This window comes from Anolis sagrei, chromosome 6 (genome assembly GCF_037176765.1).
Source record: "Anolis sagrei isolate rAnoSag1 chromosome 6, rAnoSag1.mat, whole genome shotgun sequence".
Taxonomy (NCBI): domain Eukaryota; kingdom Metazoa; phylum Chordata; class Lepidosauria; order Squamata; family Dactyloidae; genus Anolis; species Anolis sagrei.
In genome coordinates this window covers 9,171,386-9,198,206 of record NC_090026.1, presented here as the reverse complement: position 1 = coordinate 9,198,206, position 26,821 = coordinate 9,171,386, and the positions used below count along the sequence as shown (strand labels likewise).

Sequence of the window (26,821 nt, the reverse complement as noted above, 5' to 3'; positions counted from 1 at the left end):
GCCAAGGATTGTCTTGCAAAGGGCTGGATGGCCCACAAGGAAAACTACAACATATTAGCTAAACCAGGCATTGGCAAACTTGGGCCCTCCAGGTGTTTTGGACTTCAACTCCCACAATTCCTAACAGCCGGTAGGCTGTTAGGAATTGTGGGAGTTGAAGTCCAAAACACCCGGAGGGCCCAAGTTTGCCCTTGCCTAATCTAAACACATTTTAAATAGTTTTCTACTGAATTTGCCTTCCCACGCAATGGGTTAAAACCTTGTGCCGGCAGGACTGAAGGCCAACAGGTCGGAGGTTTGAATCTGTGGAGAGAGCGGATGAGCTCCCTCTGTCAGCTCCAGCTCCCCATGCTGGGACATGAGAGAAGCCTCCCACAAGATGATAAAACATCCAGGCATCCGCCGGGGCAATGTCATTGCAGACAGCTAATTCTCTCACACCAGAAGCAACTTGCAGTTTCTCAAGTCGTTCCTGACACACACACAAAACTGATGCAATCAATGAAGCCACCCCCCCTCTATATGTGTGTGTGTGTGTGTGTGTGTGTGTAATGTTCGTTTGTGGGATTAACTCAAAAACCACTGGACGAATTGACACAAAATTTGGACACAAGACACCTACTAGACCAACAAGTGACCATCACTAAAATAACCCACTGAAAAACCAGCCAAAAAAGCAAAAATACACTTCAGTGCATGTGCAAAATCCACTGCCCCGGCAAACAAAACACACAAAAGCATATCCACACTCTTTCGGACTACAGCTCCCAGCATCCCCTAGACCAGGCCCTGTAGCAGAGGAGGATTATCCAAATGCACTACTTCCAAGCAGCAAGCTTTCTTCTTGGGTTTGTTTGAGAGCATCCCAATCCCTGCATATTCCCAATTTCCTATTCCTGGACGGCAACTCCCAGCAATCCTCCAGATAGATAGATTAGGTAGGTAGGTAGGTAGATAGATAGATAGATAGATAGATAGATAGATAGATGATCAGGAGGACTGCTGGGAGGTGCAGTCCAAGAATAGATAGAGAAGGAAGAAAGGGGAGAAAGAGGAAGGGAAAGAAAAGGGAGGGGAGGAAGGAAAGAGGAAGAGAAGGAAGGAAGGAGAAAGAAATGGAAGGAAGGAAAGAGGGAGGATAGGAAGGAGAGAAAGAAAGAAAGAAAGAAGGAGGGAAGGTGTGTATGTATGTATATGTGTGTGTGTGTGTGTATATATATATATATATATATATATATATATATAGGTAATGGTTTTCACCTGACATTAAGTTCAGTCGTGTCCGACTCTGGGGGTTGGTGCTCATCATCTCCATTTCTAAGCTGAAGAACCGGCACTGTCTGTAGACACCTCCAAGGTCATGTGGCCAGCATGACTGCATGGAGCACCGTTACCTTCCAGCTGGAGCGGTACCTATTGATCTACTCACATTTGCATGTTTTCAAACTCCTAGGTTGGCAGAAGCTGGGGCTGACAGCAGGAGCTCACACTGCTACCTAGATTTGAACCTGTGACCTTTCAGTCAACAAGTTTAGCAGCTCAGTGATTTAACCCACTGCGCCACCAGGAGGGGGGAGGCATGCACACACACACACACATATATATATATATATATATATATATATATATATATATCCCCCCCCCCCCATATCCCCAGGGCACTCCATGCAGTCATGCCGACCACATCACCTTGGAAGTGTCTATGGACAATGCCGGCTCTTTGGCGTAGAAATGGAGCACCAACTCCCAGAGTCGGACACGACGGGACCGTATGTCAGGGTGCTCCTTGCAGTCATGCCGGCCACATCACCTTGGAAGTGTCTGCAGACAATGCCGGCTCTTCGCCTTAGAAATGGAGATGAGCTGCAACTCCCAGAGTCGGACACGACTGGACTTAATGTCAGGAGAAAACCTTACCTTTTATATCTTCATATGCCCTTCTGATGCCCTTCATGTATGTTAGACTGCAACTCCTAGTATCCTCTGTGTGGGACATGAGCTAGCTAGGGAATACTGAGAGTTGTGAACCACATCTGGAACAGGCCAGGTTGGGTGAGCCTTTTTTTCCCATTCCACTTGAAATCAGACTGGTGTTTTCTCCACTCCGGCATGCCCTGTTTGTGTCCATTGGCTACAGCGGATTGTTTCTGATGCTGCTCTGGATCAACAGCATGAGTATGATTGAAATCCCGTATAGTACAAGATGTTTTTCTTGCCAGACTGTCCTAATGCAACGTTGTTCTGCTGCAGACAGTGCCTCTGTTTACATTGCCTTTTGCGCTGCTCAGACGGGAGGAGAGACCTCTTGTTTGCCCAGCTCAAGGCCTTTGTCTGCATATCAGTTGGAGCCACCATCAATCTTCCCAAGGAGGAGATAAGAGAGAAGGAACAAACAGCACAGCAGACTGCTTCAAAACAAGATCGTTGTTGACAAAGGACCTTGGGGGCGAACTTCTTGATTTCCTGGAGGAGACGGCAAGGGGGTTGCTCAGTTTCTTTGGAGCCGGGTTCATATCTCTTTGCCTAACACCCGCTTCTAGGTATGCCTACGGAGAGATAAGAAATCCTTTCTTGTCACAAGGGTGGAGGTGGACAGGCAGAGGAGGTTACCAGAGTTGAAATGGGAGGTGGACTCTGGATTTTAATGGTGTGGAACAGGCATGGAAAACCTTGGGCCCTCCAGGTGTTTTGGACTTCAGCTCCCACCATTCCTAACAGCCTCAGGCCCCTTCCTCTATTCTGCCTTGGCTAGACCACACCTGGAATATTGTGTCCAATTCTGGGCACCACAATTTAAGGGAGAGCCAACAATGTGATGTGGCGGCAAAAAAAGCCAATGGGATTTTGGCCTGCATCAATAGGAGCATAGTGTCTAGATCTAGGGAAGTCATGCTACCCATGCTCTATTCCGCTTTGGTTAGACCACACCTGGAATATTGTGTCCAATTCTGGGCACCACAATTTAAGGGAGATATTGACAAGCTGGAATGTGTCCAGAGGAGAGCAACTCAAATGAACAAGGGTCTGGAGAACAAGCCCTATGAGGAGCGGCTTAAAGAAGTGGGCATGTTTAGCCTGAAGAAGAGAAGGATGAGAGGAGATATGATAGCCATGTATAAATATGTGAGAGGAAGGCACAGGGAGGAGGGAGCAAGCTTGTTTTCTGCTTCCCTGGAAACTAGGATGCGGAACAATGGCTTCAAACTACAAGAAAGGAGATTCTATCTGAACATGAGGAAGAACTTTCTGACTGTGAGAGCTGTTCAGCAGTGGAACTCTCTGCCCCAAAGTGTGGTGGAGGCTCCTTCTTTGGAAGCTTTTAAGCAGAGGTTGGATGGCCATCTGTCAGGGGTGCTTTGAATGCAATATTCCTGCTTCTTGGCAGGGGGCTGGACTGGATGGCCCATGAGGTCTCTTCCAACTCTTTGATTCTATAATTCTATGGCTGTGCCTGTTGCATTTGACTCCCTATATGTAAAGCAGAGGTGGGCAAGGTGTGAATGCAGACCATACCTGACTCCTAGGAATCCCCTAGGGCAGTGTTTCTCATCCTTCCTAATGCCTCAAACCCTTAATACAGTTCCTCATGTTGTGGTGATCCCCAGCCATAGATTTATTTTTGTTGCTACTTCATAACTGTCATTTTGCTACTGTTATGAATCGTAATGTAAATATCTGATATTTATTTATTTATTTATTTATTTATTTATTTATTTATTTTATTTGCTTCATTTTTATACCGCATTTATCAGCCTGTTCGGCGACTCAATGCGGTATGCAGGATCTATTTTCATTCACTGGACCAAAATTGGCACTAATACCCTATATGCCCAAATTTGAATACTGGTGGGGTTGGGGTCGGGATTGATTTTGTCATTTGGGAATTGGAGTTGCTGGGATTTATAGTTCACCTACAATCAAAGTGCATTCTGAACTCCACCAACGATGAAATTGAACCAAACTTGGCACACAAACTCCCATGACCAACAGAAAAGACTGGAAGGGTTTGGTGGGCATGGACTTGGAGTTTTGGAGTTGTTACTTTACTTACTTACTTTACTTTACTTTACGTACTGTTCATAGAGAGCCTTCTTTTGCCAGTTTTCTCTTCTATTCTGGATTATATTTTACAGTACTTACTTAGGCGATCTCTCGTTGTCCGGGTAGGATTGTCTTCCAAGATCAGTGTACTGGTGGGTCCGTAGGTGACCATGGAGCCCTATTCTTGATCTTCATCTTCTCCCACAGTGGGGCATCGGTTTACAGGTGGAAGGCGGTCTTGGTTGGGGTTGGCTTGACTCGCCTTCCTCTTGGCACGTTTCTCTCTTGTGCCCTCCATTCGTGCCTCTTCAAATTCCACAGCACTGCTGGTAACAGCTGACCTCCAGCTGGAGCGCTCAAGGGCCAGGGCTTCCCAGTTCTCAGTGTCTATGCCAGAGTTTTAAAGGTTGGCTTTGAGATCATCTTTGGACCTCTTTTCCTGCCCACCAACATTACGTTTCCCATTCTTGAGTTTGGAGTAGAGCAACTGTTTTGGGAGATGGTGGGTCAGGCATTTGGACAATGTGACAAGTCCAGTGGAGTTGATGGCGGAGGACCATCGCTTCAATGCTGGTGGCTTTTCCTTCTTTTGGAGTTATAGTTCACCTACATCCAGAGAGAACGGTGGACTCAAAACATTGCTGGATCTGGACCAAACTTGACATGAATACTCAATATGCCCAAATGTGAACCCTGCTGGAGTTTGGAGAAAATAGCCCTTGACATTTGAGAGTTGTAGTTGCTGGGATTTATAGTTCACTTAGAATCAAAGAACATTCTGAACTCCACCAATGATAGAATTGGGTCAAACTGCTCACACAGAGCTCCCCTGACCAACAGAAAATACTGTGTTTTCTGATGGTATTTGGTGACCCCTCTGAAATCCCCCACGCGACACCCCAGGGAAAAAGAAACTCCCCCAAAATAAGTGCTGGAAGATGCACTCGAACAGCATCCAGAGTCCAACTCTGGGAGGAAAAGGTTCAGGTGTTTTTGCAGCTCTCTGTGGTAATGCCGGTTATGACCACTAGAGGCCCTCACAACCCTATGCCATGATTAGGAACCAGTTTCTGGTGTTTACTCCCTCCTGCAGCAGTGTAGCATTACTTTCAGTCTCTATCCATGGCTCCCAAGAAATGCTGGGATTTGTATTTTGTAGAGAATTAGTCAACTGTAGTCCCTTCCTATATGATAGTTCTTGGAGAACGGGAGAAGTCCCAGCAGATTGGAAGAGGGCAAATGTGGCCTTCAAGAAGGAAAAAAAGGACGGCCAAAACAATTACCGTCCAGTCATGTCAATACCAGGCAAGATTTTGGAAAATATCATTAAGGAGGTGGTCTGCAAACACCTAGAAACAAATGTGGTCATTGCTAATAAAAAACAAATCATGCAAGACGATTCTTTTTTCGATAGAATTGTAAGCTGGGTAGATGCAGTGAACGCTGTGGATGGTGCGTATCTGGATTTCAAGAAGGCCTTCCTTTGACAATGTTCCCCATGACCTCCTGGCAAGGAAACTATTCCAATGTGGGCTAGGCAAAACTATGGTTAGGTGGATCTGTAATTGGTTAAGTGTACAAACCGAGAAAGTGATCCTCCCCAATGCCTTAATCCTTGAGAAAAGTGACGAGTGGAGTGTCATAAGCACCAGAAAGTGATCCAATTGAGCACCAGATCACTTTCAAAGTGATGGTACTCACCTTTAAGGCCTTGCATGGTCTGGGGCCGATGTATCTGAGGGACCGCCTCATCCCCTACCAACCCCAGAGATCCCTCCGTTCTGAGGACCAAGATCTTTTGGAAGTCCCCAGTGTCAAGACCTTGCATCTAACAGCAACCAGACGCAGAGCCTTTACAGCAGTGGCACCATCACTCTGGAATACTCTGCCACCTGAAGTCCGTGCCTTGCGGGACTTATCAGCTTTCCGCAGGGCATGTAAGACATACCTGTTTCAACAGGCTTTTAATGTTTGATAGTGTTGCTTTTAAATTGTTTTAAATTGCTTTTAAATTTTGTTAGATTTTAGCCATTCTTGTAAGCCGCTCCGAGCCCCAGGGGAGTGGCGGCATATAAGTTTAAATAATAAATAAATAAATAAATAAGCAGGGTTCCGTCCTGGGCCCAGTTCTGGTCAACATTTTTTATTAATTACTTAGATGAAGGGTTAGAAGACAGGATCAAGTTGGAGGAGGGCAGACAACCACATCTGCCCTCCTCCAATCTGTTCCAATGAATCATTTGGCCCACAGAGTTGTGCCTCTGTTTGTAGTCCATCTGTGCGATTTTCTTTAAGCAGCTGAGGACATGATCAATGGTTTCATCAGCTTCCTTGTACAGCCTGCATTTTGGGCCATCATCTAGTTTTTCGATCCTGGCCTTAATTGCATTGGTTCTGATGGCTTGCTCCTGGGCTGCAAGAATCAGACCTTCTGTCTTGTTATTCAGTGTTCCATTCATGAGCCATAACCAGGTCTCCTCCTTATGCGCTTTTCGTTCAATATTATTATTATTATTATTATTATTATTATTATTATCTTTATAAAAATACCAGTTATTTATTTATCGTGTCAGTATCAACCAGACAATTGTATTACATTTTAACAAATTTTTAACTAACAGACAAAACAGAGTTTGCAAGCTTGGTAGTTGATTAAATGTCCTTCGACCAGTATCTGGTCACTTGGAGAGCCTCTGGTGTTGCTGCAAGAAGGTCCCCCATGGTGCATGTAGCAGGGCTCAGGTTGCATTGCAGCAGGTGGTCTGTGGTTTGCTCTTTTCCACACTCGCATGTTGTGGACTCCACTTAGTAGCCCCATTTCTTAAGGTTGGCTCTGCATCTCGTGGTGCCAGAGCGCAGTCTGTTCAGCGCCTTCCAAATCACCCAGTTTTCTGTGTGCCCAGGGGGGAGTCTCTCACTTGGTATCAGTCATTGATTGAGGTTCTGGGTTTGAGCCTGCCACTTTTGGACTCTTGCTTGCTGGGTTGTTCCAGCGAGTGTCTCTGTAGATCTCAGAAAACTATTTCTTGATTTAAGTCGTTGACGTGCTGGCTGATACCCAAACAAGGGATGAGCTGGAGATGTCTCAGCCTTGGTCCTTTCACCATTGGCTGCCATTTCTTGGCGGATGTCAGATGGTGCAATACCAGCTAAGCAGTGTAATATCTCTAGTGGTGTAGGGCGCAGACACCCCGTGATAATGCAGCATGTCTCATTAAGAGCCACATCCACTGTTTTAGCGTGGTGAGATGTGTTCCACACTGGGCATGCATACTCAGCAGCAGAGCAGAAGCAACCAAAATACCAGTTAAAGCAATGGTATTCCCCATAGTTACCTACGGATGTGAGAGCTGGACTATAGGGAAGGCTGAGCGAAGGAAGAGAGATGCTTTTGAACTGTGGTGTTGGAGGAAATTTCTGAGAGTGCCTTGGACCGCGAGAAGATCCAACCAGTCCATACTTCAGGAAATAAAGCCTGACTGCTCATTGGAGGGAAGGAGATGAGAGGCAAAGATGAAATACTTTGGCCACATCATGAGAAGAAAGGAAAGCTTGGAGAAGACAATGATGCTGGGGAAAATGGAAGGAAAAGGGAAGAGGGGCCTACCAAGGGCAAGATGGATGGGTGGGATCCTTGAAGTGACTGGATTGTCCTTGAAGGAGCTGGGGGTGGTGACGGCCGACAGGGAGCTCTGGCATGGGCTGGTCCATGAGGTCACGAAGAGTTGGAAACAACTGAACGAATGAATAACAACAACATAGAAATACCAGCCAACCAAAACATGTCTGCCCTAAACCAAGTCATCAAAGATATATCTCAGTTCTTTGATTTAAGAAAATGCATCCTTTCCTAGGCTCCATCCAGGCTTCTGAGTTCCTTTCTCTCTGTCTCTGTCCCTCTGTGTGACACACACACACGCACACACAGGTTGCACAAGCCAGCGGTTGATGTTACAACCTCCGGAGAGCTGCAGCTTTGGGGATGGAGGCAATGCAACGTTGCTAACCTCCTGCTAGCCACTTCACAAATCTTGCAGCCATATCATGCATAGCTATGTTGTTGTTGGGTGCCTTCAAGTCGTTTCCAAGTCACAGCAACCCTATCATGAGTTTTCTTGGAGAGATTTGTTCGGAGGGAGATTTCCTTTGTTGTTGAGACTGGGAGATATTTGCCTCATGTCCACCCAGTGGGTTGGGGATAGGGATTCAAACCTTGGTCTCCTGTATTCAGGGTTTAAGCCACCCTTTGGAAGGAGACTCCTTTGCTTTGCAGAGTTCTCCAGAACCTATGGTTTGGTATCCTTGCTCTACCTGGTGCTACTCTTTATCTTTTCCCTGCCTCTCCACTGAGCCATGGATGCAAAGGAGCCAACCTCAAGGTAAACCAACCCCTGTTGCGTTATCTTGTGTAACAACCTGTTACTCAACCAGAAGGAGAACAAAGCTAGCCACAAACCACAGCATCTTCTCGCCTCTGCTCTTCCTTCTCCTCAACACCAAATGCTATCTGTGAACCCTTCCCCACCTTCCAGCAGACTAGAGTTTGGAGACTACCTTCCCTATCTCTGTTGTGTCCTGGTCTCCCTAGTTCTGAGGATAGGTCTATCATAAAGCCAATGGATTCCAGACATTATATAGATACCCTAAAGGTGCTAGAGCCCATCCTGTCTTGGACACTAAGTAGAGTCAGCTCTAGTTAGTACTTGGGTGGGAGACGGCCAACCGACGCCAGGTTCTGCACGCTATGTTTCAGAGGAAGGAACTGGCCAAAGCCACCTCTGAGTATTCCTTGCTTAAAGAAACCCGTTGACTTTCATGAGGTTGCCGTAAATCGACGGGGGACTTGAAGACACATACACGCACTGCTCTGCCCCACTTCTCTTTTTCCATACCGTCAATGGGTCAGGTTTGCGAAATAACCTGCATTCTTGGGAAGCTCCTGATAAAGTGTGGACAGACATTCCTACCTGCCACAAATTGTAGTTCAGTGCAAAGAAGTAGAGAGCTTCCATTTTCATAGAATCTATATAAATAAAAATGTAATGTTCGTATGTGGGATTAACAGAACTCAAAAACCAGTAGGCAAATTGACCCCAAATTTGGACAGCATACACCTAACAACCCAATGTATGTCCTTCACTCAAAAAAATTTTATTTTGTCATTTGGGAGTTGTAGTTGCTGGGATTTATAGTTCACCTACAATCAAAGATCATTCTGAACTCCACCAATGATGGAATTGAAACAAACGTGGCGCACAGGACTCTTATGACCAACAGAAAACACTGGAGGGTTTGGTGGGCATTGACCTTGAGTTTGGGAGTTGTAGTTCAACTACATCCAGAAAGCACTGAGGACTCAAACAATGATGGATCTGGACCAAACTTGGCACAAATATTCCATATGCCCAAATATGAACACAGATGGAGTTTGGGGGAAATAGACCTTTACATTTGGGATTTGTAGTTACTGGGATTTATAGTTCACCTACAATCAAAGAGCATGCTGAACCCCACCAACGACAGAACTGGAGAAAACTTCCCACACAGAACCCCCATACTTAGGCCATCCAGTCCAACTCCCTTCACCAGGGCAAGAAAACGCAATTAAAGCCCTCCTGACAAAGAGCCATCCGGCCATAGATAAGAGATAGATAGATATGATTAATACACACACAGATATAGTATCATAGATTTGAAAGGGACCTCTAAAGAAGGACAGTTATATGTTACATGTTCCAGAGTAGGCAAACCAGACACTCTCCACATCAACAGTGACAAAGAAACAGCAAGAAATACTGTTTACCCACCAGCAGAAAGAAATTACATATATTAGAAACCAACACTTTCTCATTACTTTATTTTCCAGATCAACAGACTGGGCCACAGCAACGCGTGGCAGGGGACAGCTAGTTATAAAATAATAGAGTTGGACGAGACCACATGGGCCATCTAGTCCAACCCCCTGCCATGCAGGAAAAGCACCATCAAAGTACACCAGACAGATGGCTGTCCAGCCTCTGTTTAAAAGCTTCCAAGGAAGAAGCTTCCACCACTTGGTAGTGTCCATAGTTTGATCTTTAAGCAGCCATGTCTTAACATGATTCTCCTTAACATATACTACTTCCATCTCTCCAAAGCTGGCTCTCCAACCTTTTTTTAAAAAAGAAGAATTTGCATTTGCATTTCAGAGTTTCCAACTCTCAAAGTCAACATGAACTCTTGTCTGTTTGAAGCAAGTGTAAATATTGAAATTGGGCACCTTGATTAGCATTGAATGGTCTTGTAGCTTCAAGAGTTCTTCCTCCCCCTCCCACCCCACCCTGGACATCATTCCAGAGATATATTTCACAGATTTCCCCCAGGCAGAAAGCAGCCTGGCTTAGAAGCTGCAAAGCCATTCAATGCTAATCAAGGTGGCCAACATTCACACTTTCCTCAAACAGACAATAGTTCTTTCTCCCACCCCAGAGATCATTCTACTTGCCTAGTTTCCAATAGACTTTACAACCTCTGAGGATGCCTGCAATAAATGTGGGCAAAAAGTCAGGAGAAAATGCTTCTGGAACATGGTCATATAGCCCGGAAAATTCGCAGCAAGCCAGAATGTTAATCCTCTCCAGCTGTTTATTTATTTATTCATTTACAACATTTATATGCCACAGTTTTCACCCTGAAGGGGACTCAGAGCAGCTTACAAGTTATGTGTAAATACAATATATTATATTATTAGTATAGCACAATATTAGTACCATACATTCCCATATTGTACTATACCACTATACTGTAATATTAGTAATATTACATGTAATATAAAATATATAATTATTATATTGTATTATTAGTAGTATTATATTGTGTTACATTATAACGTTATTAGCAATATTATATGTGTACACAATATATTGTATTATTAGCACAGCATGATATTAATATTATATATTATTATATTGCACTATGCCACTATACTATAGTATTATTAGTAATATTGCAAGTAATATAAAATATATAATTCATATATTGCATTATTATTAGTATTATATTGTGTTACGTTATAACCATTATTATCAATATTATATGTGTACACAATATATTATATTATTAGCACAGCACAATATTAGTACCATACATTCCCATATTGTACTATACCACTATACTATAATATTATTAATAATATTGCACGTAATATAAAATATATAATTATTATATTGTATTATTATTAGTATTATATTGTATTACATTATAACATTATCAATATTGGGTTGCTGTAGGTTTTTTCGGGCTATATGGTCATGTTCTAGAGGCATTCTCTCCTGACATTTTGCCTGCATCTATGGCAAGCATCCTGAGAGGTATATTATCAATATTATATGTGTATACAATATATTATATTATCAACACAGCACAATATTAGTATTATGTATTACTATATTGCACTATACCACTATACTATAATATTATTAGTAACATTACATGTAATATAAAATATATCATTCAGATATTGCATTATTATTAGTATTATATTGTATTACATTATAATATTCTTATCAATATTAGATGTGTATACTAGCCATCCCCTGCCACGCGTTGCTGTGGCCCACTCTGGTGGTCATGGGGGTTCTGTGTGGGAGGTTTGGCCCAATTCTATCATTGGTCGGGTTCAGAATGCTCTGTGATTGTAGGTGAACTACAAATCCCAGCAACTACAACTCCCAAATGTCAAGATTCTATTTTCCCCAAACTCTATCTGTGTTTATATTTGGGCATTTTGAGTATTCGTGCCAAATTTGGTCCAGATCCATCATTGTTTGAGTCCACAATGCTCTCTATATGTAGGTGAACTACAACTCCAAAACTTAAGGTCAATGCCCGCCAAAGCCTTCTAGTGTTTTCTGTTGGTCATGGGAGTCCGGTGTGCCACATTTGGTTCAATTCCATCATTGGTGGAATTCAAAATGCTCTTTGATTGTAGGTGAACTATAAATCCCAGCAAATACAACTCCCAAATGATAAACTCATTTTTTTTTTGAGTGAAAGACATACATTGGGTTGTTAGGTGTATGCTGTCCAAATTTGGTGTCAATTCCCCCAGTGGTTGCTGAGTTCTGTTAATCCCACAAACGAACATTACATTTTTGTTGATATAGATAATATATTCTATTATTAGTATATCATTAGCACTGTTCTCGTTAATCTTCTCCCATCCTAGTTTTCCCCTTCATCCTCAGCATATTCCAACTGTTGCAAATTGAGTTCAAAGTGCAAAACTAGCTTGTACTAAGTTAAGCTATCAGGGCAGAAAGCAGAAGAGGGGCCAAAATGTTGTCCTTCTCAGTAAACTCAGGCAAAAGCAAACTGCTGGAACATCTCACTTGTAGGTTTCTCCTGATTAATAACTTCTGTTTTGAATGCATCTGATACGACAGTGTTACTTGGATGTACGGGCCTCAGTATTGATCAGTGAAACGTTACACGGCATGGCCATTGTGTGATGTAGGGGAAGAGTAGGTGTTAAACTGTAGCCTTTCGAAATAGTGAATCACTATTCCTGGATCTGTCTATGTTAAGACAATTTCCTCTTTTCTTTTGACGAAGACAAATATGAGTTCAGGGAGTCTGAAGAACCAAGAGTCAGAAAAATGACCTGTGCATTTCCCTGCGTCTCTATGTTGGATGTTCCCTTGCAAATGGCACGGAGACACGGTGGCAAAGCTGGGTTGCCCAAAATGCTGTAGCCAAAATGTTGTACAAGTACAGCATTTTCATGCCAGTTTGTGTGATCTTGCTTGACTTTGAGTGCATTTACACAGATAATGACTTGAGCCAAGAAAAGAGGATTTTTTAAAATTTATCTACTTAGATCTCTTCCACAGAGCGCTTGCTTCTATCATGTCCCCAGATCAATAGACAAGGGGTGCATCTACACCAGGCATGGGCAAACTTCAGCCCTCCAGGTGTTTTGGACTTCAACTCCCACAATTCCTAACAGCCTCAGGCCCTATCCCAGTTATATCCTACCTTGTCCATGTCCAGCATTATTTTTTAAAATTTTAAATTATTGCATTTGGCCCAGCCATAGGTTTTAAAAACTTGTTGTTATTGTTTATTGTTTACTTTTGTGTATGGGATTTATTTTAACTGTTGTATTGATTGTTTTTTATTGCTTTTACTGTTGATGTTCTTTGGGCTCGGCCTCATGTACCATCACCTTGGGGAGATGGTAGCGGGGTATAAATAAAGATTATTATTATTATTATTATTATTATTATTTTCTTTCCCACCCCTCAGCTGCTTAAGTAGTTGACCAAAAAAAAAAAAAAGGAAAACAAAGTTAAAACGCTAGGAAAAGCACATTTCTGAAAGCAAAAAAAATGTAGTATTCCTAATGAATAAATTAATTTTAAACCATTACAATGCCAGGCTCATGAAGCAGGATTTTGGGAGAGAAATAATGCTCGGTAAGAGACCACCTATAGGAACGCCCCTTATTTTGCATAACCAAAGCGATTCAACAGACAAATTTGACAGCTCCCATCCCTTGTGTTTTTCCCGCTTTATCCTGTTTCCATGTGCATTAGGAGTTCAGAAGATGGTTTCCACCCTCCTCCAGTTCCCCTCGTTCCCCTACACTTCAGAGACAATTTGCAGACGAAGTAGCATGAGCAAAAAGTGGAAGTCTCCTTGCATCGTATGATGTTGCTTCGCCAATGAAGTACGAGCGTTATCCGGAAAGTAAAGTTACAAGGCACATAGCTCTCATAGGGAATTTTCACAGGAGAAGTAGGTATCACTGCTATGTAGCAGGAAGCCAGTAGAAGCGAACGAGCAGTGCTTGTCGTCAGTAGCTCATCGACTGGCGTTTCTGTTTTCCTTCAAGTACAAAGTTTGTGCTGTACGAAGGACATCCGGAAAGTAAGGTTACAAGATTTTTTAAAAAAATACAAAGAATGAATATATGTTAATAAAACTTACATGGATTACAACATATATATTACATTATGTTTTCACATAGTCACCATTCCGTTCAACACACTTTATCATCTGTGGGACGAGTTTTTAATGGATTGTTGTCGGTTTTTTGGGCTGTATGGCCATGTTCTAGAAGTATTCTCTCCTGACATTTCACCTGCATAGATGCCCAAAAAACCGACAACAACCTAGAGTTTTTTAATGCCTGTGTCATAGAAGTCTCTCACTGCCTCTTTCAGCCATGTCATCAGTCATAACCGATGGTTGTCTACTTCTGTCTTCATCATGAATTTCCATCCTTCCTCAATTGAAATTCTGTACCCATTTTGCTGTCTTGACATTACGTCCACTCCATAAACCAAAATGATCTTGCAATGAATCGCAGTGGTACTCATGCCCTTCGCTACTAGTTTTTCAAGATTATAAAGCATTTAATTCATTTGTTCGAAGATTTAAGCCTTAATAAATAACTTTGTTGAACCTAGTTTGAGCCTCTACAGAACTTTGTATTGGGAAACCTATGGGACCCTTTAGCTGAGGCACCCCGGCGTCCCGTTGGGCATACAGAAAGCACGTCCTGTATACAGACATTGTCATAGACCAGTGCGCAACAGCACAACATTCGTCTCTAACCTTCACCACAATGCCAGTCAATGAGCTGCTGACGGCTGGCACTGCTCGTTTGCTTCCTGCTACACAGCAGTGATACCAACTACTCCTGCAAAAATTCCCCACGAGAGCTACATGCCTTGTAAACATACTTTCCGGATAACCCTCATATTTTAGAAGTGTGTGTGTGAGGGGAGGGGGGAATCTTGCATGTGATGAAGTCCTAAGAATCTACAGTGAAAGTGGATTGCTAGGCCCAGGTGAATGTTTGGAGAGCTTCACTACAAACCAAGATACTGTTTTATCAATGGAAGACCACCACAGGCTCCATGTCACCAAAAGACATCCTTTTATTTACATGCTCCAAGTCCCACACCTTGTTGACCCCAAGCCCAAAAGCTGCTGCCACCGACTCCCCCTCCAGCTTGCCTTGTGCTGCCCCCTCCCTGCCCTCCCCACCACCACCACCTAGGCCCCACATCCAACTTCAGCTGCAGCCCCCAAGGCCTTTGATCAGCCCGGCGGCCTCGGGCACCTGTCGGAAAATGTCACGGAGGGTCTCCGTCTCCTGCATGAGCTGCTCCACCCGGCTGCGCAGCCTCTCATTCTCGCCAAGGAGCTCCACCATGCGCTGCTGCGTCTCCATCACCCGACGCTTGGCCTTGTCACGGCTCTTCCGCACAGCAATGTTGTTGCGCTCTCGACGCAGGCGGTACTCCAAGCTGTCTTTATTCACCGACTTCTTCCCTTTCGGGGTGCCACAGGGGGAAGAGGGGCTACAAGGTGGACCCTGTGACATGGAGAAGGAGAAGAAGAGGAGGCCGTAAACAGAGAGCAGTTCCCTAAACTATAAATCCAAGGATTCCCTAAAACTGAGCCATAACCATTCTTGTGATATCGAACTGCTCTAACTGCATGATGTGAATGTGAGCACTCTCAGAGAAAGGGTGTAGAATGAATACAATTTGACAGCACTTAAACTGTCGTGGATCAGTAATATGGAATCCTAGGAGTTGTAGTACAGTGGGGTACCAGCACTCTTTGGCAGAGAAGTTTACAGACATTGAGCATTAAGCCAAACAGCATTGAGCCATGGCTATTTAAATTGAGTCAAACTACAATAACTCCACAATGTAGATGCACCCAAAAATACCATTCCTTACCTTCACTTAGGACAGTGTTTCTCAACCTTCCTAATGTCGTAACCCTTGAATACAGTTGCTCATGTTGTGTTGACCCCTAACCATAAACTTATTTTCGTTGCTACTTCAGAACTGTAATTTTGCTACTGTTATGAATCATAATGTAAATATCTGATATGAATGATGTATTTTCATTAACTGGACCAAATTTGACACAAATACCTGATATTCCCAAATTTGAATACTGGTGGGCTTGGGGGGTTTGATTTTGTCATTTGGGAGTTGTAGTTGCTGGAATTTATAGTTCACCTACAATCAAAGAGCATTCTGAACTCCACCTACAATGGAATTGAACCAAACTTGTCACACAGAACTCCCATGACTTATAGAAAACATTGGAAGGGTTTGACCTTGAGTTTTGGAGTTATAGTTCACCTACATCCAGAGAGCACTGTGGACTCAAACAATGATGGATCTGGACCAAACTTGGCATGAATACTCAATATGCCGAAATGTGAACACTGCTGAAGGAAATAGACCTTGACATTTGGGAGTTGTAGTTGCTGGGATTTATAGTTCACATACAATCAAAGAACATTCTGAACACAACCGATGATAGAATTGGACCAAACTTCCCACAGAGAATGCCCATGCCCAACAGTAAATACTATGTTTTCTGATGGTCTTTGGTGACCCCTCTGATACCCCCTCGAGACCCCCCCCCCCGGGGTCCTGCCCCCCAGGTTGAGAAACACTGACTTAGGCTAAATCTGCCATAGAGAGATCCTGTCCTTTAATTAATCTAAACAAAAAGAAACCAAATTTGATGCATGTGCGTAAACAGCTTTAACTCATATTTAAGAAGTCATGGGGCTCTGTTTGTGAATTAATGTCCTTCTAACAGAAGTGTACAGAAAGCCAGTTGGACTAAAGCACCTTTGTATCAGAGCTTGGGAAAGTTCCTCAACCGCCTTTCTCAAGTTCTGTATTCTGTAATGAATTATCAAGGGGTACTTTTGAGATCAGCAATTTGGGTCTCTTCTACTCCTGTATATTATGTATATTATGATTACAAAGCAAAGCCCAGCAATATCTGAAAACTCTGCAATATCTCTTGTGTAATGGATTAATCTGCTTTTGTGTCTGTTGGAAGAGAGGATTTGCCTCCATTTTGGGGAAATGGATTGGTTGTAGGGTTTTCCTCCTCTTATGGGAAGCTAAAGTACATTTAAATACCTCTTGAGAAAGTTATTGGTTGGCCTCTCCCAGCCAGAAAGGGGGTTTCTGAGCCTTGCCTAAGGCACGGAGACCTTGTTCATGGGAAGCCATACTGTGAAAAGTATTTCAGCGGAAGGGTGTGCCTTAGAGGCTCAATCCAACCCGGTTTTCTGTTTCAAAACTTTCAAAATGATCATGTTTAGTCTTGAAACTTGAAACTACCCTGTGTCGGCCTTCTACTTCAACGTTCCCTGGGTTTAATTGCTAAGTTGTATAAATTGTTAACATTTGAAAAGGAGAGGGAGAAAGTGGAAGAACGTATGATCAAATGGACACAACATTTTGGTAAACAAATACAAATGGAACCATGGGAAAGGGTCTGGACGAAGAGTTATGGAATTTATATTGAGTAATGACTTCAAAGAAGATTCCTATAAGCTGATGTACAAAAATAATTCTGGGTTGCTGTGAGTTTTTCAGGCTGTATGGCCATGTTCTAGAAGCATTATCTCCTGATGTTTTGCCCACATTTATGGCAGGCATCCTCAGAGGTTGTGAGGTCTGTTGGAAACTAGGCAAATGTGGTTTATATATCTGTGGAATAATATCCAGGGTGGGAGAAATAACTGTTGTCTGTTTGAGGAAAGTGTGAATGTTGGCCACCTTGACTACCAGTGAATGGCCTTGCAGCTTCAAGGTCTGGCTGCTCCCTGCTGGAGGGAATCCTTTGTTGGGAGGTGTTAACTGATTTGTATTGTTGAAGGCTTTCATGGCCGGAATCACTGGGTTGCTGTAGGTTTTTTCGGCCAAATGGCCATGTTCTAAGACATTCTCTCCTGACGTTTTGCCTGCATCTATGGCAAGCATCCTCAGAGGTTGTGAGGTCTGTTAGCTGATTCTAATTGTTTCCTAGTTGTCCAGACAAGAAATTGTCTTAATTTCTTGTCTGGACACCTAGCTCCAGCAGACAAGAGTCCTTTGTCCCACCCTGGTCTTTCCACAGATATATAAACCCATTTTCCTAGTTCCAACAGACCTCACTACCTCTGAGGATGCTTGCCATAGTTGCAGGTGAAACGTCAGGAGAGAATGCCTCTAGAACATGGCCATATAGCCCGAAAAAACCTACAACAACCCAATTGTCTTAATTGTTTCCTAATTGTCCAGACAAGAAACAATTAGGACCAGCTAACACCTCCCAAGTACTTTTTACTTTGGCCACATAATGGGAAGACAGGAAAGCTTGGAGAAGATAATGACACTGGGGAAAATGGAAGGAAAAAGGAAGAGGGGCTGACCAAGGGCAAGATGGATGGATGATATCCTTGAAGGGACTGGCTTGACCTTGAAGGAGCTGGGGGTGGCCACGGCCAACAGGGAGCTCTGGCATGGACTGGTCCATGAGGTCATAAAGAGTCAGAAGTGACTGAACGGATAAACAACAACAATATTTCCCAACAAAGGCATCCCCAAGCAGGAAGCAGCCAGGCTTTGAAGCTGCAAGGCCATTCAATGCTAATCATTGTATTATTAATGCGAATACTAATGTAAATAAATAATAAATAATAATCAAGGTAGCCAATGGCAACATTCACACTTTCCTCAAATGGACAAGAGTTATTTCTCCCACCCTGGACATTACACAGATATATAAGCCCCACTTGCCTAGCTTCCAACAGACCTCACAACCTCTGAGGATGCCTGCTATAGATGTGGGTGAAACGTCAGGAGAGAATGCTTCCAGAACATGGCCTTGCAGCCTGGAAAACTCACAGAAACCCAGTGATTCCAGCCATGAAAGCCTTTGACAACACAAAAATAGTTGTACTGATTGATGGAAATGTGGGGAAAAACGTGGGCACCTTTTATCATATGTGGTAGTCATGCAAAAGCACTCAGAAATACTGGACACAAATACATATATGATTTTAGAAGGAATAGTTTTAAAGTTAAATTTGGAATGAAACCTGTACTCTATCTGATGATCAACTCGATAGGAAATGTACAAGGTTGTTGTTCTATATGACAACGGAAGCAAGAATGATCTAAGTTCAAAGATGGAAAGACTCAATGATTCCGACATAAGACGATTCGCTTATGAAAATTAGTGAACTTAGTGCCAAAATGGATAAACTTACTATGTTGATCAAGGGGAGATCTCTAGCTAACTTTAAGAAAGACTGGGGCCCATTCATTGTGTTCCTCCAGCAAAGATGGAGATCGAATCTCCATCACTGTTTTCTGGATTAGAAGAATGTTATTATGTGGGGGAAGGATGTATCCATGGTTCTTTTTCATTTAATGGGTCTAGAAAATTGAGAGAATATAGTTATCAGACAGATAATGTAAAGCCCTTAAACCAGGTATGGACAAACTTGGGCCCTCCAGGTGTTTTGGAGTTCAACTCCCACAATTCCTAACAGCCTCAGGTCCCTTCTTTTTCCCCCTCAGCCACTTAAGCTTAGGGGACTCCATGTGTTAGTAGGCCTCAGTATGAGTAGGCCTCAGTGTTAGTTTGCCTCAGTGTGAGAGAGGCATCAGTCTGAGAGAACCCTCGGTATGAGTAGGCCTCAGTGTTAGTTTGCCTCAGTGTGAGGAGCATCACTGAGAGAACCCTCAGTATGAGTAGGCCTCAGTGTTAGTTCGCCTCAGTGTGAGAGAGGCATCAGTCTGAGAGAACCCTCAGTGTGAGAAGGCCTCAGTGTTAGTTCCCCTCAGTGTGTGAGAGGTATCATTCTGAGAGAACCCTCAGTGTGAGAAGGCCTCAGTGTTAGTTCGCCTCAGTGTGAGGAGCATCAGTCTGAGAGAACCCTCAGTGTGAGAAGGCCTCAGTGTTAGTTCGCCTCAGTGTGAGAGAGGCATCAGTCTGAGAGAACCCTCAGTGTGAGAAGGCCTCAGTGTTAGTTCCCCTCACTGTAAGAGAGGCATCATTCTGAGAGAGCCCTCAGTGTGAGAAGGCCTCAGTGTTAGTTCGTCTCAGTGTGAGAGAGGCATCAGTCTGAGAGAACCCTCAGTATGAGTAGGCCTCAGTGTTAGTTCGTCTCAGTGTGAGAGAGGCATCAGTCTGAGAGAACCCTCAGTATGAGTAGGCCTCAGTGTTAGTTCGCCTCAGTGTGAGGAGCATCAGTCTGAGAGAACCCTCAGTGTGATAAGGCCTCAGTGTTAGTTCGCCTCAGTGTGAGAGAGGCATCAGTCTGAGAGAACCCTCAGTATGAGTAGGCCTCAGTGTTAGTTCACCTCAGTGTGAGAGAGGCATCAGTCTGAGAGAACCCTCAGTATGAGTAGGCCTCAGTGTTAGTTCGCCTCAGTGTGAGAGAGGCATCAGTCTGAGAGAACCCTCAGTGTGAGAAGGCTCAGTGGTAAAAGGCCTCAGTGTGAGGTAGGCCTGTGTCTGTAGGCCTTGGTATGAGTAAGCCTGGTGTGAGAAGCTTAAGCGGCTGAGGGGGGAAAGGAAAGGGCCTAGGCTGTTAGGAATGGTGGGAGTTGAAGTTCAAAACACCCGAAGGGCTCAAGTTTCCATCTTTTTCTTCATGCAATACCTATAAAATTATAAATATTCAGAAGTGTAACTACTTTAGCACCCATGTGCAATATTCCAATAAGCAGGGAAGGGTAGAATTAATATTGGAAACAAACAAGGATATCTAATCAACTCTCAACAAAAGTTTGCTCTAGACACTGTCAGGCCATTATATGCTAATCAAGGTGGTCAGTTGAAACATTCAAACCTAGCTCCAGCAGACAAGAGTCCTTTGTCTCACCCTGGTCATTCCACAGATATATAAACCCTTTTTCCTAGTTCTAACAGACCTCGCTACCTCCGAGGATGCTTGCCATAGATGCAGGCAAAACATCAGGAGAGAATACCTCTAGAACATGGCCATATAGCCTGAGAAAACCTACAACAACCCGGTTATTTAGTTGGTACTTGCAAAAACGAAGACTCTTATCTGTCTTGATTTAGGCTTCTCATCCACGGTGTACTACTAAAACCTTGAAATGTCAAGTTTTTTTGGATTGCAATTTCCAGGCTTGTTGAGCCAATATGGAGAAAAATAACATCTCCAAGTTTCTGGTCATATACATGAAGGGTGGATGAGGACAATAAAGGACCATTGTGGTCCTAGCTTAAGATATTTGAGAAACACAAAATGATGCTCTAAGAACTGAATTAGATGTCCAAAACTGGGTTGAAATTAGGGGAGGCCAATTCTGAGACGAGGGAATTAATTTGGAGACATGGGAAGCAAAAATTTGGCCCAAACCCTGAGCTATCCCTTATTGCAAACATGGGCATGTGAAGCCATATTTCCTTAACTGGGATTCTCCATGGACGACATAGATTGTCAAGGGCAACATCAGCAGCCCACTTATGGTGAAGGCTCCTTCTTTGGAGGCTTTTAAGCAGAGGCTGGATGGCCATCTGTCAGGGATGCTTTGAATGCAATTTTCCTGCTTCTTGGCAGGTTGGACTGGATGGCCAATGATTCTATGCTTCACTTCTGGTTTTGAAGAAAGTAAATGGAAATAATGTTGAATAATACTGACCACAGAAAGTATAAAAAGAGGATTGTAGCTGCTGGAACTTCCAGGAGAGGGAACTACCATATATACTCAAGTATAAGCCAACCCGAATATAAGCCAAGGCACCTAATTTTACCACAAAAACTGGGAAAATGTATTGACTCAAGTATAAGTCGAGGGTGGGAAATGCAGCAGCAACGGGTAAATTTCAAAAATAAAAATAGATGCATTATTATTATTAATTTATTATTAAAATTACATTAATTGAGGCATCAGTAGGTTAAATGTTTTTGAATATTTATCATATTTCAAAGTTGGAAGGGGCCTCTAAAGGCCATCTAGTTCAAACCTTTTCATTCTGCTTTCATGCAGGGAAAGCACAATCAAAGCATCATCAACAGATGGCCATTTGGTCATAATAATAATAATAATAACGAGTTGGAAGGGAGCTCTAAAGCCCATTTAGTCCAACCCTCTTTATTCTGCCTTCATGCAGGGAAAGCACAATCAAAACACCCCTGACAGATGGCCATCCAGCCTTAATATTAATGTTAATAATAATAATAATAATAATAATGAGTTGGAAGGGAGCTCTAAAGACCATTTAGTCCAACCCTCTTCATTCTGCCCTCATGTAGGGAAAGCACAGTCAAAACACCCCTGACAGATGGCCATTCAGCCTTAATAATAATAATAATGAGTTGGAAGGGAACTCTAAAGCCCATCTAGTCCAACCCTCTTTATTCTGCCTTCATGCAGGGAAAGCACAGTCAAAACACCCTTGACAGATGGCCATTCAGCCTTAATATTATTATTAATAATAATAAGTTGGAAGGGAGCTTTAAAGGCCATCTAGTCCAACCCTCTTCATTCTGCCTTCATGCAGGGAAAGCACAGTCAAAACATCCCTGACAGATGGCCATCCAGCCTTAATATTAATATGAATAATAATGATAATGATAATAATAATAATAATAATAATAATAATAGAATTGGAAGGGAGCTCTAAAGACCATCTAGTCCAACCCTCTTCATTCTTACTTCATACAGGGAAAGCACAGTCAAAGCACTCCTGGCAGATGGTCATCCAACCATAATATTAACAACAACAACAACAACAACAACAACAACAACAACAATAGTAGAGTTGAAAGGGATCTCTAAAGGCCATTTAGTCAACTCCTGGAGCCATATTTTGGTGAACTGTAACTAAGGGCCCTCCTTCACAGCCATATAACCCAGAATATCAATGCAAAAAAATCCCACAATATCTGCTTTGAACTGGGTTATTTCTGCTTTATCCCTACAACTGGGTCCACGCTGCCATATATTCCAGTTCAAAGCAGATAATGTGGGATTTTATTCATCTGGGTGGAAGGGGCCTAAGATGGAGCCCTTGCAACGGAATAACCACATATTTTTCCCATCTGCTCCAGACTCCGTTTCCTTCCCTTTCTCCTGTCTTAGATTATAGGAGACAAGTCCCTTGGGGAAGGGTTTTTTTTATACCCTGGGGAATGTTGTGTGTATAAACAGTTCCCGAGGGAAATCCACTCCTAAAAGAGTTATCATGAGGAAAAGGTGCCTTCACTGAAGCTTTCTCGGAAATTCTTGTCTCCACAATAAGGCAATTTTTTTCAAAATTATTACAGGGATAGAAAGTGAAGAGAAATCTTCTGAACAGGGGCACAGACAGCCAAACAAACACTAGAGAGGTGTTAACTCTTCTCTATGCAATCCAAAGCATACGTGAGTCCCGCCCTGAGTCCCTTCAGAGAGAGAGGGTGGGTTATAAATGAAGTTGTTATTATTATTATTATTATTATTATTACTATTATTAGAAACACAACAAGATGAGTCCATAGCAGACACTCTGCTGGCTGTGGAATTGGATCATACGTCGGACATTTCCCAAGTGTCTAGGACTGTGTGATGTATCGGCGAATAATACGTGCAGATCCCAGTGAGGTGGACTTTTGCAGCTGGCAGATGGTTGTTGTTGTTGTTGTTATTATTATAAACACAATAAGATTAGTACTCGGCAAGCAAGATCAGTATGCTGGTTGTTGTATTGGATCACCCGTCAGACACTACTCAAGTGTCTAGGACTATGTGATGTATCGGCAAATAATGTGTGCAGATCCCAGTAGGGTGGCCTTTTGCAGCTGACAAATGGTAATTTTGTCAGCGCCGATTGTGTTTAAGTGCAGGCCAAGGTCTTTAGGCACTGCACCCAGTGTGCTGATCACGACTGGGACTACCTTTACTGGCTTGTGCCAAAGTCTTTGCAGTTGGATCTTTAAATCCTCATAACATGTCAGCTCCTATTATTATTATTATTATTATTATTATTATTATTATTAAAAGGTAAAGGTTGTTCCCTGATATTAAGTCCAGTCATGTCTGACTCTGAGGTGTGGTGCTCATCTCCATTTCTAAGCCGAAGAGCCGGTGTTGTCCATAGACAGCTCCAAGGTCATGTGGCCGGCATGACTGCATGGAGCGCTGTTATTATCATTATTATTATTATTATTATTATTATTATTATTGTGTGTGTGTATGTGTTTGTGTGTATGGAGCCCCCCCAGTGGCCCAGTGGGTTAAACCACTGAGCTGCTTAACTTGCTGACCAAAAGGTCAGCAGTTAAAATCCGGGGAGTGGGGTGAGCTCCTGCTGTTAGCCCCAGCTTCTGCCAACCTAGCAGTTCAAAAACATGCAAAGGTGAGTAGGTTAATAGGTACCACTTCGGCGGGAAGGTAACGGCACTCCATGCAGTCATGGTGGCCAAATGATCTTGAAGATGTCTACGGACAATGCCGGCTCTTCGACTTAGAAATGGAGAAGAGCACTACCCAGAGTTGGACACGACTAGACGTAATGTCAGGGAAAACCTTTACCTTTGAGATATATATATATATATAATCATAGAATCATAGAGTTAGAAGAGACCTCATGGGCCATCCAGTCCAACCCCCTTCCAAGAAGCAGGAATATTGCAATCTATCTATCTATCTATCTATCTGGAGTTACACTTTTAAAATGTACCTATTCCGACTTCCATACAAATTCAACTTAAGAATAAACTTACAGAACCTATCTTGCTCGTAACTTGGGACCTGCGTGTATAAAGAAGAGCAAACAATGCCTAAGGAACATCAAGCAGGAAGGACAGTGCAGACCCAACCATAAATATGGATCAGGACTTCATGGTCTGTGATGTGTTCTAGACTAGCAGAGCCTCCTAGGGTAAATGGTGGCTGAAGACCATTTGATCTCCTTACCTTGAGCACTCTCAGAGCTTGTCCGGCACGCCCGCCTGGCTGTCCAAGGGCCACTTGGGCGCAGTGGGCACCTGGGAAGTGCATGGCATTGTATGGGTGGCGTCCGCCCACCCGTCCAGCTTCGCTTCCTCGCGGCTCCTCCTTGACAGCGACGGAACGTGGGTCCAAGGGTCCCAGGCCCTTGCGCTCCCCTCCATAAGAGAGGAAGGGGTACGGCTCCATGGGGAAGTAGTTGGGAAATGGGGTGCCTTTGGGGCCTCTGTGCTGAGCCCCTTGGAGCAATTCTGAGAGCAGCTGTTCATCTCCGATGTATGACGCCAACTCAGACTCACAGATTGGGCCCAGGTCGGTGCCAGCAGGCCTTGCAGGAGGTACTTCCAGGGCTTGGTAGTGCCGCTCGCTCTCAAAATATCCTCCTTGGGACATGGCCCTGAGCTGCAATTCCCAGTTCCCTGGTGTTTTCCTTCTCTCCTTGGACAACCACTGGCACCAGCGTACTTCTTTAGTGCCGGTGTATATTTTAACTCTCCTCTCCCAGGTTCTGTTTTGAGTCCTCTGTTTCTTCTTTTGGAGCACTTCAAGTTTGCCTAATTCTGTTCTTCGACTTGGTTTTGATTCTGATTTGTTCTCCTTTGTTGTTCTTGGTTGTTTGTTCTCCCAGATGAAGGATTTCACTCGTCTTTTCTTGTTAAAATTTTCTGTCCCTTTCCGCCCTTTTCTGCTCACTTTCTACCTTTCCTGCTTTCTCCTCTGTCTCTGTCTGAGCCTTGTTCCCTCTTTCTCCTCATCTTCTTCCTTCCCTCCTTTTACCTCCCTCCCTCCCCCTTCCTTCCTCTTTCTGAGGTGCATCTTGGCTCCTGCTTTTGGCAATTTCGCCTGGTTCACCCAGGAAATGTCTTCATTCCTATTTCCACGCAGAACCCCAGTATGTGCCCTTGTGACAAACATATCGCTCGGCATAAACCATACCTTCTGTTCAACCGTAATTCAACATGCCTAAACCAAGCGTGAGAACATGCAGCTCTCAAGATCTTGTTGGCCTACAGCTCCAAGCCGCCATAGTCAAAGTTGAGAAATTATGGGCATTAAAAATCATAAATAATAGTAGTAGTAGTAGTAGTAGTAGTAGTAATAATAAATTTTATTTCTACCCCGCCACCATCTCCCCGATGGGGACTTGGAGCGGCTTACATGGGGCCAAGCCCGGACAACATAATACAGCAATAAAATCAAAACATATACAACAAACAACAACAACATCATCAAAGTAACATTAAAAAGGAGAAAAATCATAAAATAAACATTTGAATAAACACAATCACGGTAATGATGACAATGGGCGGGCCATATATTCAGGATAAAAAAAACCAGTTTAATGAGATAAAATAGGAGCAGGACGTTTATATGGAACTCATAAAACACACAGGGTTATGAGGCTGAACATTCTATTTGGAGGGCACGAACTCCATTGGCAGAAAACGTTGAGGGGTGCAAAATATCATGCTGTGCACCTACTCACCAAAGGTGCAGCGGAAAAAACAGGTTTTGAGGTTCTTTTTAAACATTTCTAGTGAAGGGGCTTTCCTGATCTCCCCAGGTAAGGAGTTCCAAAGTCGGGGGCCACAGAAGAGAAAGCTCTCTCCCTTGTGCCCACAAGATGAGCTTGTGAGATTGGTAGAGGTGAAAGGAGGACCTCTTCCGAGGAACGAAGGGCCCGGGTTGGTACGTGAAGAGAGATACGGTCACTAGATGACTACAAGGATCAACTAGTTCAGACCTCTGCCATGCAGGAATATATCAAGTGTTCCTGAAAGATGCCCATCCTGTTGTAGCATGAAAGGAATCAGTGAGTGTGTGTGTTGACTGTAAAATAAGATGATTGGTCGGGCTACGTCCGGAGAGATGGCTGAGCCTGGGACTTTTGGATACTGTTACATTTTTCAGACTTGAGTTATACAGGTGCTTGCAGAGAAGCAGAAAAAAGCAGAGAGAGAGTTTGGAGTGTGCTCTTGCTTCATGTGCTGCTGAAGGACATCATC

General features: G+C 43.4%; 1 protein-coding gene across 1 annotated transcript; it reads right to left on the bottom strand.

Moving 5' to 3' along the window:
• Positions 1–15,096: 15,096 nt before the first annotated feature.
• On the bottom strand, positions 15,097–25,561 carry CEBPE (CCAAT enhancer binding protein epsilon). The gene is made up of 2 exons (XM_060782991.2): positions 24,783–25,561; positions 15,097–15,406 (listed from the first exon to the last, which is right to left on the bottom strand). Exons 1-2 carry the CDS (start codon positions 25,206–25,208, stop codon positions 15,104–15,106), a joined length of 729 nt encoding a protein of 242 aa, XP_060638974.2. The 5' UTR covers positions 25,209–25,561; the 3' UTR covers positions 15,097–15,103.
• Between the last annotated feature and the right edge of the window lie 1,260 nt (positions 25,562–26,821).

Excerpts from the sequence above, each read along its gene's own strand:
- CEBPE (XM_060782991.2), bottom strand. The coding sequence starts at position 25,208 with ATGTCCCAAGGAGGATATTTTGAGAGCGAGCGGCACTACCAAGCCCTG. Across the intron at positions 15,407-24,782 it reads AAGCTCTGAGAGTGCTCAAG|GGTCCACCTTGTAGCCCCTC; the intron begins GTAAGGAGATCA and ends TCCATGTCACAG.